Source organism: Paramisgurnus dabryanus, chromosome 1 (genome assembly GCF_030506205.2).
Source record: "Paramisgurnus dabryanus chromosome 1, PD_genome_1.1, whole genome shotgun sequence".
Taxonomy (NCBI): Eukaryota; Metazoa; Chordata; class Actinopteri; order Cypriniformes; family Cobitidae; genus Paramisgurnus; species Paramisgurnus dabryanus.
The window spans coordinates 44,005,232-44,028,499 of NC_133337.1; the positions used below are offsets into that span (position 1 = coordinate 44,005,232).

The 23,268-nt window shown below is 37.1% G+C and overlaps 1 protein-coding gene across 4 annotated transcripts in view; it reads right to left on the reverse strand.

The window, feature by feature from the left end:
• The window catches only part of ttyh2 (tweety family member 2), a 77,606-nt gene that overhangs the window by 14,339 nt on the left and 39,999 nt on the right, over nt 1–23,268 (reverse strand). For all 4 annotated transcript variants that reach the window (XM_065262412.2, XM_065262410.2, XM_065262411.2 and 1 more), the window contains exons 4-8: nt 11,365–11,585; nt 9,286–9,381; nt 6,106–6,178; nt 1,933–2,002; nt 1,696–1,751 (exon numbers count right to left, since the gene is read on the reverse strand). In XM_065262412.2, coding sequence (XP_065118484.2) covers nt 1,696–1,751; nt 1,933–2,002; nt 6,106–6,178; nt 9,286–9,381; nt 11,365–11,585 — 516 coding nt within the window. The remainder of the gene's footprint in view (nt 1–1,695; nt 1,752–1,932; nt 2,003–6,105; nt 6,179–9,285; nt 9,382–11,364; nt 11,586–23,268) is intronic.

Consider the following 23,268-nt stretch of genomic DNA (forward strand, 5'->3'; position numbering starts at 1 on the left):
AAGCTGTTGTTATGATCATCTCTTGTTTCTCTGTAGGTTCTCATGTCTGCAGTTACTTTAAAACTGCAACTATAGCTGAAGTGAAACTAGCAGTGATGTAGGACACTGGCCTTTTAATGCCCAACACTAAAATCCCTGAGGGATGCATTGAGACAAATGAACTCAGAAAGAAAGAGTCTGGGATAGAAAAAGTATCAGGAGTGTAAGATCGATAAGTCAGATGCAGTAACAAAGATGTGAATCGAGAACCGGTTCTTACTGGCTCCTACATAGGTAGTTTTAAGGCAACACAGGTGCAAAGTCTGTTTGAAGGATTAGTCCATTTTCCTAAAAAATCGAGATAATTTACTCACCACCATGTCATCCGAAATGTTTTTGTCTTTCTTTGTTCAGTCGTGAAGAAATTATGTTTTTTGAGGAAAACTTTCCAGGATTTTTCTCATGTTAATGGACTTTAATGGACCCCAACACTTAACACACTTAAAAGTTTTTTCAATAGAGTTTCAAAGGACTCTAAATGATCCCAAACGAGGCATAAGGGTCTTATCTAGCGAAACGATTGTCATTTTTGACAAGAAAAATTAAAAATATGCACTTTTAAACCACAACTTCTCTTCTTCCTCCGGCTGTGTGACGAGCCAGCGCGACCTCACGTAATTGCGTAGTGACGTTGAAAGGTCACGTGTTACATATATGAAACGCACATTTGCAGACCATTTCAAACAATAAACTGACACAAAGACATTAATTAGTATCATCCGACATACAACAACTTCGGAACGGTCCTCTTTCTCCACACTTGTAAACACTGGGGCGTAGTTTCGCATACATCATCCGTGATCTCTTGACGTGATGACGTTTTGCGTGAGGTCGCGCTGGCGCATCACAGAACTGGAGATAGACGAGAAGTTGTGGTTTAAAAGTGCATATTTTTATTTTTTGTGTAAAAAATGACAATCGTTTCGCTAGATAAGACCCTTATGCCTCTTTTGAAATAATTTAGAGTCTTTTGAAACTCCGTTGAAAACGTGTTACGTGTTGGTGTCCATTAAAGTCCATTAAAATTAGGAAAATCCTGGAAAGTTTTCCTCAAAAAACATAATTTCCTCTCGACTGAACAAAGAAAGACATCAACAATTTGGATGACATGGTGGTGAGTAAATTATCTAGATTTTTTTTAAAGAAAATTGACTAATCCTTTAAGGTACTACATAAATAAGATTACATGTGTGATTGAAGTCCCAATGAAATCAAAACTGACTATTCTTATTTTTTATGTAATATTTTTTCTTATGGGTCATATATATTTTTTTATTAATGTGCCCTCATAAACTTGTTTCAAAATCTGAACATAAACTTCTGCCCCCTTGTGGTGATCCTTTTGTGATAATGTCAGTTTGATGGCTTAGGCGGAGCATCCGTTAACTCCGCCCCCTCCAACAATCTGCTGCCAGTTTTATTTCTGAATGAAACGCCTACTTTTCTTTATCCAATCAAATCATAGTGGAAAACGCAAGCCACGCCCACTTTTTTTCATCGCGCAATCTACCGTTTCACTCGGAAATCTGTCACAACAGGAAAGTAAAGTTGATCGCGACTTACGGTTCACGGGACTTTTTGAAATATACAGAAAGTCTACAGATGGATGCAGACAAAGTTATAAAATTATGTAATAATTTGTATAAACCATAGTACCTGTTGAAATGGGTTTGGGAGGGTCTGGCTGCAGTACAGGTAATAGTGCACGATATCTAGAAAGAGATAAAAATAAATAAAATCATTGTGCATAAAATTTAATAACTAGTAATTGATAATATGTTTATGATATTTATTAATTGTTTTATTTGGATCAATAAGTGAAAACTTGATTGATAGATGGAGGGGAAACACACATGCACAAACGTACAAACTCAAAAAAAAAGATCCACTCACCCGAACTGATAACATCTTTTGTTTGGTTCATCAGATATTTGTCGGGCGAAACACAGAAATCACTTGTGCCCTAGACCGCAAAACCCACATACATAATTTTAAAAAGCATTCAGGAAAATGCATTATAGTAAACTGGATATGTCGGGTGTGTCTTGCATGGCTGTATTTTAACTAAACACACTTCTGTCTCTCCAGGATGTTTGGGGCTACAGGTCAAAGGACCTAAATCCACACAGGCAGGAAATACAAACAGGAGCATACACGCACACCCTCTCCTTTACCATAAACTCACGTGTGCAAATCCAAATAAAGTATCTTCATGACAGGAAGGAACATTAAACATGTGCCAAACCACACAAACCGCACACATACAGGCAACAGGAAACATACTGTTACAGGGTCTCAGTGGAAATGTGATACTATAATGTCTGTTTAATGTCTGAAAAAAATAGACATGCAGAAACGCCAACGCATGCACGCGCTTTCACACATAGCCCGCACACAAACATCTTCAGGGTGTGAAAGGAACGTGTGTTCCTGTCAAACATAAATTTGCATATAGCAATGACATAAAAATTCCCCAAGGTGAGGAAAAATCCAGCTATGTACTGTATACATTGTAACGGATGGGGGATTTTGTGATTTTGTTTTTCATTGGAACGGATAGCAGGCCACAGACTTTATACAATGTTGCATTGTAGCAAAGCACTCTTACAGTAAATAACAATAACACACATAAAAAACGTGTAAATTATAGCCTATAGCATATAATATGAGGAGTAAAGAGATTAAAAAAAACTTATTTAGTTCTCCCAAAGAACCCTTCAAAAAAAAAAAAAAAACTACAAAAAATGCTTTCAAAAAATATTTTTGACACAGTGTTGGGTCAAAAATTTCATCCCTGAACATTTTTATATCTGACCCTAAAATGGGCTAAAACAACCCAGCATACATTGTCAGAAAATGTCAAAAAAATGGTTGAGATTTTCAAAAACGGCAGCAGCTGGCGGATTCTGACTGCGCTGGAGCAAAAAAAATCACAAAGTCAATGTCACTTTTCACTTGGCCGTCCAATCACAGTGGAGGATGGGCGGGGCAAATATTACAACAACCAACTGGGGCATCATTTAACGACTGATAAACAAAGCAAAAGTATCAAAGCAACCAAAGCGCTTATCTGAAAAAAAAACAGCCTGATCTAACGAATTTCCATGTTATTATCACGGCATATTTTGCTCATTGATCCAGGTCATTGTCACGGATCCCCACCTTTTCTGTGTCTGTACCACAGACTTTCTCTTCTGTGTCAGTTTCACGTTTTGGTTACTCAATTGTTTTTCCTATTTTTTACAATTGTAGCTTGGGTTTGGGGTTAGAACCACTTTCTGTTACATAAAATGACATCCTAACCCAAACCCCAAATCTAACCCCAAAGCCAAGCGACAATGGGTTCACACCAGCCGCGTTTGAGGCGTCAAATTTGCGTGTACTGCATCTAGTTTGCCGCTTGAACATTTTTAGTTAACTCGCTTCATTCTAGTCATCAAGACATTCACGTGGAAATTTGGGTCATGGGAGGGGCTTCTGCAACTCTGCTCGCGTCCTGTAATCACGTCAATACTAGAGCAGGCTCCTGATTGGTTAACGCAGCGCATTTTCCGCCGAAGTTCAAATTTTTTTACTTTTCCCGCGGCAAAGCTCGATTTGCACCATTCGCGTGAACTAGACGTGCGAATGCCGCCAGACGCGCGTCAACCAGTCTTAACTCTTTCCCCGCCATTGACGAGATATCTCGTCAATTAAGAGAAAACGCTTCCCCGCCAATGACGAGATTTTCCGTCTTTCTGCAATACCGCTATTATCCACCAGGTGGCGCCCTTCCGCAACTTTTTAAAACCGGAAGTATTGCCCTATGGCAAGCTGCTGCATGTCCGTGTCTGTTTTAAAGATCGCTCTGAATGGGATCTCTATGAAAAGTCCGTCATAAAAATGGAATTATCTCTGCTTTTTGCTCAAAATATGGTGTTTTTGCAAAAACCTACCCATATTCAAAAGCTGATTGCAAAAGAACCACTAAAGGTAGGATGAAACGTTTTTTTTTTTTTTTGAAAGCAGAGGGTCTGTTCTTTCATTTGGTATATTGTATGTTTATATATTTAAAGAAGAACATTTTCTGGAAGGCATTAAACTTTGGTGAAAATCCTGAAAAACGCTGGCGCTGGCTGGCAACTTTTTTTAAAATGCTGGCGGTGAAAGAGTTAACATTGAAATCACTCGCGCTTGATGCCTCTACCATGGCTGGTGTGAACGCAGCATAAGGCTCAAAACCTTGCTATATGCATTAATTCATTAGCTGTTAGATCAAAGTCCTGTGCATCTCTTTCTTACTCCTGCAGGAAACTTGTTCACTAATACTGAGAAGGTTGCAGATCTAGATTTTTCACTAAATGAGCAATATTTTTGATAGGGGAAATATTTTATTCCTTGACTCACAAATCTATCTATACAGTATGTGCTTTTTTAAATGTGTGCATATCCACACACCAGCTAGCAGGTCCTCTGATGGACTATTGATTGTTGGTTCAAGTTAGGGGTATAATTGGTTTGTGGGTAGCTGTTTATGGGCATGCAAAGCAATTAAAATGCCAGTTTGAGGTTTAAGTAGGAGAAAATAAGCATGTGGGAGAGAAAGCGAACATAATATGAAAGTAAAATGATTCACACTTGTGCACCAAATGTTCATATTGGCAATGCCCCTGGATTGCAGTAACCTACAGTAATATACCGTAATGGACAGCAAAAGTCCGAAAGCTCCAAAAGTGATTTTTAAATTGTCTATGTAAACATGCAGTGGACAGTGGCTTGCAGCACAGTAACTATTTTTGCAGAAAAAAGTCCATGCATTCGGTTTTTGAACTCAATGAAAACTAAGGCTTTATTTAAAGCAATGATTTGAAGAGGTTAAGACAGTGCTTTCAAGATGGGTTTTTGACTTTTAAATAGATTTGTGCTGTCCGAGGGGAGGACTCCGAGCTGAGCATGAGTTGATGGGGTGGAGAAGGGATGCTGCAAAAAACTGTCACGGGACAGCTATTTAAACGCACTTCTTCATGCTGATTGGTTGGCTCACATGACCTCCTGAACTTGGTTAAATAAACTTAAAGGAATATTCCATTTTCTTAAAAGAAAAATCCAGATAATTTACTCACCACCATGTCATCCAAAATGTTGATGTCTTTCTTTGTTCAGCCGAGAAGAAATTATGTTTTTTGAGGAAAACATTGCAGGATTTTTCTCATTTTATACTTAACTCAACACTTAACAGTTTTTTTCAACAGAGTTTCCAAGGACTATAAACGATCACAAACGAGTCATAAGGGTCTTATCTAGCGAAACGATTGTAATTTTTGACCATAAAAATAAAAAATATGTACTTTTAAACCACAACTTTTCGTCTAGGTCCGGTCCAGCGTGACCTAACGTAAATGCATAGTGACGTAGGAAGGTCACGTGTTACATATATAAAACGCACATTTGCGGACCATTGTAAACAATAAACTGACACAAAGACATTAATTAGTATCAGTTGACATACAACAACATAGGAATGGTCCTCTTTCAAGACGCTTGTAAACACTGGGGCGGAGTTTCGCGTTCGTCCTCTGTGACCTCTTGACGTCATGACGTATTGCGTGGGGTCACGCTGGCGCATCACACCCGTATCTAGATGAGAAGTTGTGGTTTAAAAGAGCATATTTTTTTATTTTTCTTGTCAAAAATGACAATCGTTTCGCTAGATAAGACCCTTATGCCTCGTTTGGGATCGTTTAGAGTCCTTTGAAACTCCATTGAAAAAAAACTGTTAAGTGTTGAGTTAAGTATTAAATGTTGGGCTTTATTAAAGTCCATTAAAATGAGAAAAATCCTGCAATGTTTTCCTCAAAAAACATAATTTCTTCTCGACTGAACAAAGAAAGACATCACCATTTTGGATGACATGGTGGTGAGTAAATTATCTGGATTTTTCTCTTAAGAAAATTGACTATTCCTTTAATAAAAAAAAAAACACAGGACATGTCTCTATTGCTTAAGAAGCACCAATATCTGATTTCTAAGATTGATATTATGGTCAATACATGAGGAGTCAGAAATGGCCTGTAGGCTAAAACTCACCACTGCTGTGGCCACATCCGCTCCAAGAGACGCCCAGCTCAGGATCAGAGTGAGAACACCAAACACCATCATTCTGTACACAGACACAACACAAAGATCAAGGAAAAATAATACTGAACACAAATAATACATTGCAACTAACAGGTATGTAACACAGCATAATAAACAAATATCCTTTTTTAAAGAGAAAATCCATCCCATCTCTTCTGTTGTTCAAATTCAAAGCAGCTGATCAACTCTACAAGTGTCTAATGTAAATATATTGGGCATTTGTTAAAAGCTAGCTGGATACCAACAAACAGTCAGATTTCCTGATGTGCCTTCACCTTCACCAAAATTCCAGCTATTGATAGTTTTCATGTGTAGTCATGCACTTCCCTGACAGGCAAGAGAGCGCTACCTGCCATTGACCGCAGGTTAAGAAGCAAGCGTTCTTTAGTTTGGCTTAATTACTGAATAGTTGTTGTGCAATAAAATGCACTAACCGATGAGGAGACAAGCCTGGGCTATGCTTTTACAGAATGCCGTCAAAGACGAAAACCCAGAAAAGAAGAATTTAAAAATGTTGTGACAAACGTATGTGGCTTTTTCTCAGTGAGAGGAAACAGAATCACTCGTATTTAAAGTGACCACTTGGTTATCTTACATAAACACTGGATGAATCAATCACTCTATTTTTAACCACAAATCATATCTTTGTGTAATTGTTGTCACGTACTGAGGCAACCAAAATTAGTTACACTAACTGCTAAAGTTAGCTAAAAAATTGTTATGTGAAATTGCAAAATTGATTTGATGCAATGTTTTCAAACTCTTTTGCACTCGTAAACAATCGTAAACAACTTTCTCTGTCATATCCTTAAATATATCAGTGCAAGTGTTGTGGCTCAAGATGCACACCAGTAGTGTTTTTTTATTATAAATTATGCTTTTAAAAATGACTTAAATATCCTAATTTAACTAAGGCCTAGTACTGGTTTAAAGGGATAGTTGGGCCAAAAATGATATTAAACCCATGATTTACTCACCCCCAAGCTGTCCGAGTTGCATATGTCCATCGTTTTTCAGACAAACACATTTTCGGATATTTTAGAAAATGTTTTAGATCTTTCAGTTGATTAAATGTAATGTTACGGGGTCCACCCATAGTCCACGACCTTCAAGTCCAAAAAAAGTGTGTCCATCCTTCACAAATTAAATCCAAACAGCTCCAGGATGATAAACAAAGGTCTTCTGATGGTAATCCGCGCGGTGTTGTTGTAGAAATATCCATATTTAAAACTTTATTAACGTAAATAAATACCTTCCGGTAGCGCCGCCATCTTAGACTCCTCTGTATTCAGGAGAGAGTATTAGCGTAGTGTACGCACTTTTCTTAGTGACGTATGACAAATTCGGAGGGCGGGAGCACAGAGCAGCAGCAGAGTAGCCTCCGTAGGCTGCGTAAGCTCTCATCCTGAATGCGGACGCGACTAAGATGGCGGCGCATAGGAAGGTATTTATTTTCGTTAATAAAGTTTTAAATACAAAAATTTGACAAAATTTGTTTGTCTGAAAAACAATGGAAATATGCAACTCGGACAGCTTGGGGGTGAGTAAATCATGGGTTTAATATCATTTTTGGCCGAACTATCCCTTTAAGCTAATCCCTGTCTAGGAAGGCGAGCAATTTTCCATGAAATACACCTAAACATAGCCAAAGTGGTCTGGCATTAATCTGACAGGTTTTAGTGACTATAACATATGCAATCAGGTTCTGTAAATTACATCTCGGTTACATATCTAACCATGGTTCCCGGAAAAAGGGAACGAGATGCTGCGTCTTGAAATGACACACGCCAGCAGTGTCCCAAAGTGTCATTTCATGATGCAGCGTGGAGTTCCCTTGAAAGGGAATTTAATTGCCCAAAACTTGTAGTTTTTGTTCATATCTTAATTTATTTTAAAGCTCAAGTAACACATGCTGTTTCTGCATTTCTGATGTTAATCTGGAGTACCTATAGAGTAATATTACATCCTTTATATCTCCGAAGAGTCTTTGGTTTAATCAGATTTATAAAAGAAAGATTAGCTTTACCGAATCTTTCCGATAACGTACGATAAAATGAAGAAGGAGGAGTTACCGTATACCGCGGGAGGAGCGAGTACGAGTCATGCAACACTATTCAACACTGTTTTACTTATGATTCACTACATGTTCGTGTCATTTATATAATATGCACGCGCCTATTTCCAACATAAGACAGAAGTCTTACTTCCCGCATGCAACTCATGACCCAGTTGGGAAAATCCAGAACATCAAACAAACACGCAAAACTCTGCTGCTACCCCTGATAATAAACTATATCAATTGTTTTCATAAGGCTGGCTTTCTTCTCCTTACATCCAAAAACACACTTCTTCATTTGTGCCATTGTTGAGTTTTTAAATTAAACAACGCTGTGTCGCGTGATAAGATGTTTGCAAGTTCTAGTCTCCCGCTGATTGACGGGTGGGCGGGGTTTTCCGGGGAAGTGCCCATATAAAGAAGTGATGCGTATAGAAACCCCTAAAATGTCAGTTGGACCTGTAATCGAAATAAAAACTTTCCGAAACTTTTACGAACCCTGGCGAAGTGCATTCGGCACAGAAATACTCTGTAGCACGCCCAACTGCCTTTTTGACACTTTGCCTACGTTTAGCACGAGGAAACAACTCTATAACTGTGTTATTAAGTCAGAATGCTTGAAATACCATTGAACCACCCCTTTAATAATCGTGGCTTGAAACAGACAGAAAATTAACCGGGTTGTGCTGCCTCTCTACGGAGAGCCCAATGTAAACTGGCGCTTTCTCGCCTGCCAACCGCCCTGGTCAGTCATGTGACTAAAAACTATTAATAGAGATTGTTTGTTTTAGTATGATGAACAATTTTGGTACTGGGTTATTATGTCTAGTGTAAAGTATTACTCTGTAGGAATTTGAAGGAAAAATATCCTTAATTTTCATAAAAATTCATAAAAATGTCTTAAATAGGTCTGATTTTCTGCAAAAATAAACCAGATGTACAGGAGGCACAGGGCTATCCTCAACTCACTTGCAGATTTAAAAACCCTTTAATCTTTTCAGTCATCTTGTACCATACTTTAAATGCAAATAGTGAGCCGTACCCAGTGTAATGTATTGTAGTTATGTACTCACGTGGTGAGCAGCCAGCGGGATTGTTTGGCCAGGCCGAGACAGGCAGCCAGACAGATTACCAGATCCAAAATCAGAATCAGCAGGTATGTCAACCACCTACAGAGAATACAGTCACACTATATAAACTAAATAAACATCATGAAAGATGTTTATGTGTGCTTATAAGAATGAAACGAGAAAAGAGAATGTGGCTAAATCATCTATTTAGATTTTTCTCCCGAAACTCTCATGTGTTTTTGAGTTTCAGGTCTCAAAATGGTCTAAGCAATGATATACACAGTCATTATACACATCGATAATGTACAGTAAATTAACAGTCCATGGGCTCTATCATACACCCGGCGCAATACAGCGCTATGCACGACGCAATTGTCTTTTGCTAGTTTCAACGCTGCGCAATAATAATTTTCACGTTTAGCGCCACGTTGGTTAAATAGCAAATGCATTTGTGCCCCCTTTTGCGCCAATGGGCGTTTTGGTCTGAAAACGAGGTGTGTTCAGGCGCATTGTTGGCGCGTTGCTATTTTAAAGCAACTAAAATAGACTACGCCATTGACCAACTAAAACCTGGTCTAAAGTCAATGCCGCAATATGTTTTTTGTTATTTAAAGAGCGCAGTATAAATATGCGCCTATAAACGGGACGACAACACAGGTTTGCTTATCACATACATGAATGCGCAGCAGCACAAAAACGCTTTTAAATATGAAAGATTAAAGGATTGAATGTAAAAGATTATTATTGAGTCTCTTGGACATAAATGAGGAGTAATTATGAGACGTTAGAAGGCACAAGAGCTGCTTCACCTGAAGCCTGGTAAGTAAATAAATGCTTTGCTTTAAACAAATGCATCTGTTTTTAAATGTTTTTAAATGCTATCTTATGGATTTATTGTACATGATGACTCTGAACCTGTGGATATGGTGAGATGAGAAACATTTTAAGTAATGCTTTTTAAAAATCCCATGGTGCTTTTCTAGTGCCAAAACGCTTCGGCTCTGCACGTTTGTAAATCCTTTATCTCATGTTTGTATATTTAGAGTACAAACCTTTTCTTGTATATTTGCAAATTATTTTATGAGATTACAATGATTATGTAGGATAGCAATACATTAACAGCAATTAAAAGCCTGCTATTTGTACTTCTATGACTGAAAGAAAACGACTTTTAAAGGTTTTAATCCAAAAAAATTAAATTTCAATAAAAATGAAAACAAGACATTTTTTAACATTAATCTTAAACTGGGGGTCTTCTTCCTCCGCTTAGTTTGTCAGTTTACAAAGTCTGTCATCTAAATAGGGATTAGACATAGCGCCAGCGCAACTGGCTTTTAAAGGGGATGAGAGATAAGACTCTCATTGGTTTATTGCACGTTACGCCCCAAACACACCCATTACTCATTAGGTAAAAATGAATAACCCTTTTCGACCGTGTGCTCGGAGAATAAACAATTTTTCCTGTCGTTAAATTAGCAAAAGTGGCATCGGACACGCCCATTTAGACCGCGCGCTTTAGACAATGCGCTTAGACCATTTAAATTCCCAAAAAAAGAAACATCCCAGACAAAGTTAATAAGTGAGAGCAGTAAACTCATGTGTAGTAGACAATAAAGTTTGAGAGGATTTTAGTCTTATCTTTAGTCTTATTCAGTGTGTGTCTGCTGGTGTGGTCACTCCAAAAAGCTTTTCAACCCCCCAAATAATCCATAATAGATGAGTGTGTTACTTAGATATTAATATTTCATAAACTGAAACCTGGTCAGGGAATAGCATAATGTGTCTCTTTTTATGAACTACAGTACACTTTGACACACATATACAACCATTATTGTCAATTACATTTGACATCTTCACTTAACATGTTTCACTACATTTTTCAAAAACTTAAATCCAGCTTTACCAGATGTTTTACTGTATTGAGACTATCAAAAATAAAGATGTATTCAACGCAGGGTGCATGATTTTTGAAAATCACTTTGGAAAAGTTATATATATATATATATATATATATATATATATATATATATAATATATATTTATATATATATAAAAGTTACTGTAAATGCTCTTTCTCATTACCTGTAATACTCCACATATGCCGTCTGATCTGCTATGGCGGCCAGGTCTACTTTTGCTTTTTCCCATTCAGGAAGTCCCAGTAGCTGCTTAATGACGTTGTCTGCCATTTGTTGCATGAACTGCAGGGTCTGAACAAAGTCTCCCCGCACTGCAAAGATCTCATTCAATCGGTACAAGTGCTCCTTAAGGCCATTCTGCATTCCTCCCATAGTCCCAGTCACCTGTGCGGATAAGAAAATTGTTAGAGATGCTGGAACTGCTTTGACTGTTTAATAGTTCAATCGGGGGTTTACATTTGGGGGAATAAAAAGGGGATAGCGAACATACTGCATACAATGCATATGGGTGGGTGCCACACACCAGAGGGGTGCCAGAATCATATTTTTTTGGAATGCCTCATAGAAAGGCCCATAAAACCCCAAAAGCACATTTTAGAACAATAATAACAAACTGTATGTTTTCCAAAGAGGAATAGGAAATTAAATAACAATAAAAATCAAGAAGAAAAGATTTAAGATTTTATAAAACAAAAATTAAGTGCAGTAAAGTCAGTAGATATAATGCACCATTGCTTGACAATATAAGAAAAAACTACATGTAACAGCACATTGAGAATTTGTATCTTTTTATAAACGTGTTGTTGTGGTGATTTATAACAGCGGCTAAGTCTGTGAAAAAAAATGTACAAAGCATTTTCTGTCTCATTGCTTTAAGAATTAGGGCTTTTCATACTTAATCAAAAAGCTTTTAAGCCCCAAAAATGCAAGTTTTTTTTTGTTGACTTTTATAAATGATGTTGAACTGGCATTCCTACAAAATGAATACACAATAAATATTCAGCAATACATAATCTACATCATATTACATAAAAATTAGTGCTGGGCAAAGATTAATCGCAATTAACCGCATACAAAATAAAAGCGATTTTTTGCATTAATTTGCATAATTATTATGTATATACAAATACACACACATTTATGTATGTATTTAAGAAACATTTATATGTGTATATATATTTATTTATTTATTATATATTCTATATTTTATATTAACAATGAAAATGGATATATAAATAAAAAATTCCTGAAATGTATATATGTATTTGTTTAAATATACATAACAATTACACATAGTACAGACACATATATTAGACAAAAATGCACTTTTATTTTGTATGCGATTAACCGTGATTAATCTTTGCCCAGCACTAATAAAAATGTGTTTTTAAATGAAAAGAAAAAAATATTTAGTTATAAAGCTGGAAAGTGGAAAGTTAAAGTCAGAATGAATTTAAAATTGAAAAACGAAAACTTTTTTAATACGTTTTTTTTTTACAAATGACTTATTTGTGAGCTTCTTTATTTAAAAAAAAAATCATGTGACCTCACAATCTTTAAGCAAAAACATTAATCTTCTCCCCTCATCGAAACGATCTCGCTTTTCTTCTGGTCACGAGGAATTGTGAGAGGGCGGACCCCGAAAAAAGATTGCAGTAATTCGCAATTATCAACGTAACCCAACTTCCAACGATCCAATAAGTTCTCGATGGACAAATTCAAGTCTCGCAATACATTTCTTTCTCATTTCAGAAGCCATTTCATTCGTATATACGTCACCAGGGGAAAATAAGACAATTGCTACTTCAATTTCATTGTGACTTTAAGGCTCAAGCTGTTTTTCTGAAGAATGTATACAGATTTGTGCTTCCTCTCCCATGGACCTAGCCCAAAAACTGTCTTAATTATTTTTCCAAAATAAAAATCAGACAGCACAAAAACATCCTGCAAATTTAAAGGCTGAAAACAAAACAGAATTAGGGGATTTCCAAGCAAAAGCTCTAAATCCTGAAATTTAATACTGATGGGTCAGACTCAACACCCAGCAGACCTTCATCTGGTTATGACATCACTACAGAAGAATACAGACTGATCTCACACCAGCACCGTGAGAAACTCAATGCAACATTTTTAACCCAGTTTAACCAGAACCAAGTGCTAGCTCTGAACATGAGATTTAATTTGCGTCACAAAAGAGATGTATTGTCCTAAAATCCTTCGTTTCAGACACAGAAGTCCTGTTGTCACTGAAGTGTGTGAATTTCAGACTAAACACTGAACACATTTTGAGTGTTTTTTTGGCAAATGCTTATTGTGTGGCCACAGCTCTCTGTGTGAACTCGTGGGGGTTTAATATCGCTGCTGAACACAATCCAATAATTCAGCTAATGAACAAAGGCATACATTTCATAAGCCACAGCTGTAGTGCATACGAGGAAGCGGTTTAAGATAGCAGATTTTTCTCCCTGTGCCACGGCTCTAATTGATTGTCTCTGCTTTCTGTAGGCGCTGTGCTTCTGCAATTAAATTTGAATGGAAGAGTTGAAGCGTGAAATGGAGCACAAGCAGTAAGTGGTTGTGCCTGCTCTACATCCAGATATGGATTTCTATTTTTTTTTTTTTTGATTTTTTAGACATTTCAGAAAAAGTTTGATGACCTTACAGCTCAGAGGTCTCGCCCTAATAACGACTCTGAAATGTCTGGAGGTTTTTCGGGGGAAACTAGTTCAGAAGTTCTTAAGATAGCTGTGGAGAACAAAATGAACACGAAACCAACAATGAAAAAAGACTTTAAAGGTCTTAACCCACCTACTGTGAGCTCGCAGCAGCCTCGGCTTTTCCATACTCCATGCTAACTTTATAAAGTTGAGTTATTTAAAGTCTTGGGTAAAAAGAAAAACAAACTAAGATACAACAATCAAATCCACTTCATCTTGAAATGTTTTTGCAAAACGTGTTTGATTTACTTTCTGTATTGTACGTGATGGTTGAACAGCTTTTGGCTTCAAGTCTACATTGCTGTCGACCAACCAGACGTGTGTGAAGAAGAGGGGCAGAAACGTGGTTATTTTTCAAGTAGATATCATATTTCAGTGAGCATGAGGTTTGAAATGCTAAATATCTCCCAATGTTTGCACAAAAGTTTTTTTTTATCTTGCACCTTAAATTGTTTTGAATGTTCCATCTTATAAAAGCACTACATATAAAACAAAACTACTATTATATTATCAGACCACCAGTCACTATTTACCATCATTATCAATAAAGGAAAAAAGAAAAGAAAGAAGGAACAAAGGAAGGGGGAAGAAAGAAAGGAAGCAGGGAAGGAAGGAAAAGAAAGAAGGGACAAAGGAAGGGGGGAAAGAAAGAAAAGAATGAAGAAAAGAAGGACACAAGAAACGAAGAAAAGAAAGAAAGAAGGAGGGAATGAAGGAAGGAAGGAAAGAAGGAAGGCATGAAGGAAAGAAAGAAAGAAAGAAAGAAAGAAAGAAAGAAAGAAAGAAAGGAAAGAAGGAAGGAACAAAGGAAAGAGAAAGAAAAAGGGAAGAAAGGAAAGAAGGAAGGAAGGAAGGAGGGAACGAAGGAACGAAAGAAAAGAATGAAGGAAAGAAGGAAGAAAGAAAGAGGGAACAAAGGAAGGAAGGAAGGAAGGAAAAGAAAGAAGGGACAAAGAAAGGGGGGAAGAAAGAAAGAAAGTAAAAGGGAACAAAGGAAAGAAGGAAGGAGGGAACGAAGGAACGAAAGAAAATAATGAAGGAAAGAAGGAAGGAAGAAAGAAAGAAAGAAAGAAAGAGGGAACAAAGGAAGGAAGGAAGGAAAAGAAAGAAGGGACAAAGGAAGGTAGGAAGAAAGAAAGAAAGGAAAGAAGGAAGGAAAAGAAAGAAGGGACAAAGGAAGGGGGAAGAAAGAAAAAAGAAAGGAAAGAAGGAAGGAACAAAGGAAATAAAGAAAGTAAAAAGGAACAAAGGAAAGAAGGAAGGAAGGAAGGAAAGAAGGAGGGAACGAGCGAAAGAAAAGAAGGAAGGAAACATGGATTAAAGTGAAAAAAATTCTTCTGACTGAAATTTTTTTCAGGCCAAGTCATATTTCTTTAACCAAAACTTAATGTAGGCGAGACCAATAGCATTTTAAGGGTGTATTTTTTGCCATTAATTCCATATTAAAGTCGCCTGTGGCATATATAGGTGGCTGTAGTTTGCATGGCATTTAAGATGAAGGCGAAACAGCTAAATAACTCACTATATAAAAAGAAAACATGAATATCACCACCTTTAATGAATCTTTTATTAATTATTTATTAATTGTAAATGTATTTATTTTAGCATTTACTAATAATTTTTTAAATCAAAGTTGAAACTGTTATCATTAGTGAATGCACCATGAACTACCATCAATTACTGTAATGACATAAACAAGAATTAATAAATGCTTATATATTCTATATTTTTCATTGTTTTTTCAAGTTATATAATGCATTTACTAATGTGAACAAATACAACTTTTTCATATCATATTATTCAGTACACATAAACGAATAATCCAGGGTCTGTTCTGTTCACAAAACAGCTTACAGTAACGTTATGTATGAATATAAACCCTGAACGTGTAACTCGAGTTAAACTAGTGTACAATTCGCACAGGATGTCTGTAACCATAGTGACAGTTGTTAATTGATGACTGTACCTTTATCAACAAATTATTATGTTACAATAGAGGCAGCGCTGATGTGCTATTTTATGGGCAATGGTTCTGCTGTTTACTTTCTCCTAAGACCTAAATGGTCGTGTTTATATGAGGATACTTGCAAAGACGGGATTTTTGACGCATATTTGTATTTAAGCCCAATAAAGCGGCAAAAATACTCACAAGCTCAATGAGAAGCGAATGCGCGGCTTACGTGTTCAGCTCTGACACAGAAACAGCGAACGCATTTAACGTTAACACTGTTGTTTGTGTTTGTATGGCTCATCACTTGCTTATAAACTGCGGCGCTTAAATATATGTACAAATGTTACGTTTTTTGAGACCACACGCAAATGAAACTGCAAGAACCGACAGGTGGATGACATCAAAGTGCCGCGAGACCATTTCGGAAGCAGTCTCCTCTTATGATTCCTGAAAAAGCTCTCACAGGATGTGGATGTCATCTGCCTCTTGGTTCTTGTGGCGCCACATTAAGTTTACCCACAAGTTTAACAAACCCGTTGTATCAGCAACTGGCCTGATGAGCATAGCAGTCAAAAACGGGACGCGGGTGATCACGTACGTGAGAAATCATTTACCCCCAAAATACAGGACCCCTAATCGCAAAGACACGTAAATTACCTGGCGGTTTGGTTTTCTTATCCCACGAACTGAAAGGCTTGCCAATCTTCATCATTTCGCTAAGCCAAGTCGATCTCCATTGGTCTTTTACACCTTTATCAATCGCCAAAACATCGGACCCTTTCTGCATTACAAGTTTGTCCATGCTAGCTGAAATAAAGTTTTACCTCAGCTTAACGTGATACAGCCAGAAAACCCGGAATGGATCCGGTGCGTAGTGATTACAGAACGCTAACAGTGGAGAGAGGAACGTGATTTGGCTCCACTCCAGGCTTTGATCACATCCAACTTTAAAAAAAGGTGAATACACGTCGTCTTTATTAAAAGTGAATTTAATAATTTTGCAATTGACGGAAATCCGTCTAGCGACGGAAAACTTTAATCCATGAGGAAAGAAGGAAGGAAGGAAGGAAGGAAGGAAGGAAGAAAGAGGGAACAAAGGAAGGAAGGAAGGAAGGAAAAGAAAGAAGAGACCTGGAAGGGGGGAAAGACAGACAGAAAGAAAGAAAGAAAGAAAGAAAGAAAGAAAGAAAGAGGGAACAGAGGAAGGAAGGAAGGAAGAAAAGAAGGAAAGAAAAGAATGAAGGAAAGAATCAAGGAAGGAAGAAAAGAAGGAAGAAAAACAAAGAAGGGACCCGGAGGTGGGAAAGAAAGAAAGAATGAAAGAGGGACCAAAGAAAGGAAGGAATGGATGAAAGAAAAGAAAAGAATAAAGGAAAGAATGAAGGAAGGAAGAAAGAAAGAGGGAACAAAGGAAGGAAGGAAGGAAGGAAGGAAAAGAAAGAAGGGAACCGGAAGGGGGAAAGAAAGTGGGAACAAAGGAAGGAAGGAAGGAAGAAAAGAAGGAAAGAAAGAAAGAAGGAAAGAAAGAAAGAAAGAAAGAAAGAAAGAAAGAAAGAGGGAACAAAGGAAGGAATGAAGGAAGAAATAAGGAGGAAATGAAGGAAAGAAAGAAGGAAGAAATAATGGAAAGAATGAAAGAAGGAGAGGATGAAAGAAAAAAGGAAGGAAGGAACAAAGGAAAGATAGAAGGAAAGAGGTACAGAAAGAAAGAAAGAAAAAAAATCAAGGAGAGAATGAAGGAAAGAAAGAAAGCAAGAAAGAAAGAAGGAGAGAACGAAGGACGGAACGAAGGAAAGAAAGAAAGAAAGAAAGAAAGAAAGAAAGAAAGAAAGAAAGAAAGAAAGAAGGAAGGAAAGAAAGAACGAGGGAACGAAGAAAAGAAAGAAAAATTTGAAGGAAAGAAGGACAGAAGAAACGAAGGAAAGAAAGAAAGAAAGAAAGGAGGAAAGAAGGAAAGAAAGAAGGAGGAAACGAAGAAAAGAAAGAAAAAAATGACGGAAAGAAGGAAGGAAGAAATGAAGGAAAGAAAGAAACAAGGAAGGAAGGAAAGAAGGAAAGACAATGTGGATAATGATGCCGAAGTTAATCAATAACACTGGCCTTTACTTTAAATAAGTGATGCTGATATTAACGTTAGATAGCTAACAGTTTAACTAGCATTCTGTCTGACGGATGTTTAATGTAAACACGAACATCAGGTATGAGGCATTTCTTAAGTATACAGGCAGGACAAAAAAAAATCGGATATGGTCAAAACATTCGGATCTATGCATTACGATTGGAAGTGTAAATGCAGCCTTAGAGAAAAATGCTTGTTAGAGAGGTCTGGAAAGTGTCTGTGATCTGGCCAGTGAAGTCCTGTTTTGTCCGTAGGTGCCTCTGTGCAAGGCAAACAGATCTAGCCGAAGCCACACAGTTCATTTGCAAGCACAGAGGGAGGCGGTAAACAAGAGACCTCATGGCCCAGGACCAATAAACCCAAAACCCAACACGCTTGCAAATGGCTTTTTCTCTATCTAACGTTCTCCTGACTATTCTCCGTAAAACAGCCCAGTTCTTCCAAACAGCGTGAGAACAAAACGAACGGAGCGTGCATGTGTGCGCGAGAAAGAGCAGACATCTGCGTGTAATGGATGCCAAATTTAATCATTGTTTTCAGGCAGGCGGGACCAACCATTAAAGAGACTCAATCTGGAAGTCGAAGGTTTCCTTGAGTGACTTCATCAAAGGCCTTTGTTGCAGGGTTCATGGCTAATTATGTGCAAGGCATGCTGGGATTTCAGGCAGTCTCAGACAGTGGACACTTTGTACCATTTGAGAGAATGGATGAAGGAAGGGAATTAGTTTAAGGGTCTCTACTATTCTTAAAGCCATTAAGTTGCAGATTCATTAAAGGAACGGTTCAGCAAAGAAAATTCTTTACTTACTGTAAAATTCCTGTAGTTCAAAGGTCAAGGGTTCTATACTAAGACTACACATACTGATAATAAAAAAATATGTACAGAGTGAATGCACTGTACAACATTTCATAATGACCTGGGTCTGTCAATCATTGACAATGAAAAATTGGCATGCAAACGTCAATCATTAGGGGAAAAAATACTTTATCTTTTTTAGGTCAAAATACCCCACAGACAATTTATTATAACATTTTGAAATTGCCACTTTGTAGGTCCTAGTAAAAATGTGCTGTTTTTGTGTGTGTCCTTTAAAATGCAAATGAGCTGATGAAATGCAAACACTGATTGCAATGATTGTGGTTTTTTGCAATTGAAACTCAATTGTGCTGTCGCTTATTTTCTTTCTCTCTGCACTAAATTGCAGTGACGTGGTTGGATAGTGCAGATTAAGGGGTGATATTATTGTAATTGGCCTTGCTACCTACCTCACAAAACAGGCGAAACTACCTAATTTTTCATGTTTTTATTAATGAACACACTACAGTGTAGGTCTATACAATGTAGAAGCTTGAGACTATTAGTACACCAAACTTCATTGTACGGCAATATATTATAACAAAATTTCATCAAAATTCCTCACATACAGTAAAGAAAAAATAAATAAAAAAAGAACATTATGGTATGTAAATATTTACATATGACATATGTAAATAATGACATTTTATTTTTGGGTAATCTATTCCTTCAACTGACGATCAAAAAGATCTAGTGCCTTTTAGCCACAGGATATTATTTTTTCACAGATCTCTTATCTCTAAGGCAGACCGCTTATAAAAATAATATACCCTTAGGGGTTGTGTACACCAAAACTTTTACGCCCGCGGCCGGCGCATGTTTTCAATTGTTTCCAATGGAAGCTCGGCGTTTTTCAAATAAGCCAGCAGCTAGCGGGTTTTTTCCGCGCTGAAAACCGGCGCTCGGCGGTTTTTCCGCGCTCGGCGCTGAGCGTCGAGAGTTGAAAGAGATTCAACTTTGGGAGAAAAGCTCCGCTCGTCAATGTCAGTTCTTACACGGCCGCCCAATCACAGTGGAGGAGGGGCGGGACATTACCACAGCAACCAACCGGCTCGCAGCTGAAGTATCAAAGCTACCAAAGCGCTCAGCTGAAGAAAGCTGGCACTCAGCTGAAAAACAGCTGGCATTCTGCGTCCTCAAGGCGTTTTCAGCCGCGTTTAAAAGTTTTGGTGTGTCCAGCCCCTTAGAGTAGTATTACATCCTTTATATCACCGAAGAGTCTTTAGTTTAATCAGATTTATAAAAGAAAGATTAGCTTTACCGAATAAGTCTTACTTACTTACTGCAACTCATGACCCGGTTGGGACTGAAATCCAGCACATCAAACACACACGCAAACTCTGCTGCTACCCCGGATAATAAACTATATCCATTTTTTTCATAAGGCTGGCTTTCTTCTCCTTACATCCAAAATAAAACATTCTTCTTTCGTGCCATTGTTGAGTTTTGAAATTAAACAAAGCTGTGTCGTGTGATATGATGTTTGCAAGTTCTAGCGTCTCCCGCTGATTGACAGGTGGGCGGGGTTTTCCGGGGGAAGTGCCCATATAAAGAAGTGATACGTATAGAAACCCCTTAAACGTCAGCTGGACCTGTAATCGAAAAAAAAACTTCCGGAAACTTGTACAAACCCTGGCGAAGTGCATCCGGCACAGAAATACAATGTAACATGCCCAACTGCTTTTTTGACACTTTGCCTACGTTTAGCATGAGGAAACAACTCTATAGTTATATCAAACGAAAAAACAGAACCTCTTCTTTTAAACAAACAAACAAAACTGGAAAAAATCATATCTTTATTTATTTCTGTTTATAGACGGTTTCAGCAGTAACAACATAAACAAGCGGCTTTCGTGGTCAACCCGTAACTTCCGGTAAACTCCGCAAAGAATAAATAACAACAAAGTACTTTAAACGTAGTTTATTTATATAACAAGCAAAATGAACAACACGTAGATTACCTAGGAAACCAAAACATTTGTTATTTTTAACTAGGTATTTGTTCAAGAGTTCAGTTTAGCAATTAGTCAGACCATTAAAAAAACTGAAACTGGAAGTAAAGTTCGGAAAACAGACGCGTATCGTGTCACCGCATGTGCATCCGATGAAACCGTCTATAAACTCTTACATATGCGTATTCTTCTTCAAAAATACAAAATTTTGAGCAAAAAGCTGAAATAATTGCATTTTTGTGAAGGAATTTTATTAGAGATAAGATTCAGAATGATTATCAAAACATACACGAAGTGTAAAATTAATATTTGAAAAAAAAAACTAATTTCCTAAGGGCCATCTAGTGGATAATCGCAGTATTACAGATTACCATAAAAACTCACCAGGAACACATTTTTCAGGTAAATGTTTTCTTTTAATTGACGAGATAACTCATCATTGGTGGAGAAAGAGTTAAGTGTGGTCCAATAGTAAACCATGAACATTTACCCAAAAGCTTAAAAGGATAGTTCACCCAAAAATGAAAATGCTGTCATTGTGTATGTCTTGTGTTGTTACGAACCTGTATAAATTTATTTGTTCTGATGAACACAAAGAAAGATATTTCATGTAATGTTTGTAACCAAACCAATCATAAGCACCATTTACTTCCATAGTATTCTTTTTATACTATTTCTACAATGGGGCTTCTGATTGGTTTGGTTACAAACATTGCTCAAAATATCATCCTTCATGTTCAAAGAAATTCATACAGGTTTGTAACAACCATATTTTCATGTTAGGGTGAACTATCCCTTTACACCGGTATACAAATACTGCAGGTGTGAGTCACTATCTATCGCGGGTCTGTTTGTGTGATCTACCACCATGTTTGTATTCATCAAATCAATGTAAATTTTATTAATATTTATATGATGGATGCATTTGGCATCTGCGATACACTATACAGGGCAAACGCTTTGATGCCATCGCCTGAACTGGCCTAATATGCAATGGACCATAGTTAAGATAGACGGCATATTTAATCTGACCTGAATGTTGCTATGACGGATAGGCCTGTCTTAAAGGTGCATTGCGTAATTTCTATGCCAAAACAATTTATTTATTGAAAGAATGAAATAAACACTCATCTTTTCTGCCATTTATCAATGCCAGGGTAATATATTTGAATACTTTGTAATAAATAAATCCATTTTATGTTCAGTACAACACAAAAACACAAAAATGTATTATTGCTTCTGCAGCCTTCCAGCCAAGAATAAAATGACTAAAACCTGTATATCGAATCACAAAAGACCCGATCGGCTATGTGAGAACTGGCCTGTGAAGCAGGATTAATGGTTTTAGTGTCACTGTCAGCGCTACACATTTAAATCACAAAAACAGAGACTGATATAAACAGGGCTCTTGGGTCTGTCTGAAGATATAGGAATTAGGTTTTGTTCGTGGTCCAGCCTTTGGGGCCGTAAAGGGACAATGACTAAAGGAAAAAGGCCCTTAATAACTACACAAATATAAAAGGCTGTAAAACCCAACATGAGGCATCTATAACCACCCCGAATCACAGGAGAGTAACCCACAAACATAAGATCCAGTATTTTAACTGGAGATTTGCAAAACTTTTCCAATTCTGCACCGCAATTTCGCTTCTGTGCAATACAATATAATTACTATATAATACTATATAATAAGTTATTCGCTCACAATCTCTGAAGACAGACTGTGTGCTGTAGACGCCTATCTTTTACCGCGTTCTCAATGTTGTAAATGGTTGCCAGAAAATCTATCAGGCAGACAGTGGGGTGTCCATGAAATTTTAGAAGCTCTGAATGGCAGAAAAAGATTACAGAAGCATTCAGACGATCTGTGGGGATACAGAGTCCATCTGTAGGTTTGGTTAGGAGTGCTGATGGCCTTTGATAGGAAGTTTATCTGCAAGTAGGGAATGTGAAAACGAAGCTTCAGAAAGGGCTGCAGAATATATACTTTCAGCAACAACTGGGATGGGCAAAATTGTTGAGACATGTTTTTAAAACACGTATTCCAAATACAAAATAGTATTTTGTCATTTGTATTTGATTGGGTTGATGAAGATGCCTTTGTATTTTGCATCAACATACTATAGTGTTCTGTATTTTTGTAAAAATATATATATATATATACTGTAAAATACTTTGTAAAAAGTCTACATGATGACATCATCAATTCAGATTAAATGAAAAATCTAAAATTAAATTAAAAAATACAAAAATTTAATTAAAATTTAATTCTGACTACATTTAAAATCTTTGATAATTGTTGAAATTGTAAAATGTCTGTTGTCAACTGCAAAAGGTGTCCAATGATATGATAAATAAATGAAGAGTTTGGTTAAAATAAAATAAAATAGTTACCGCCAAATTCAGTATTGTATCAGGTCAGTATTTAAAAGTGAATTCTTAATTTTACGCAAAATACAATATCCGCCTTGT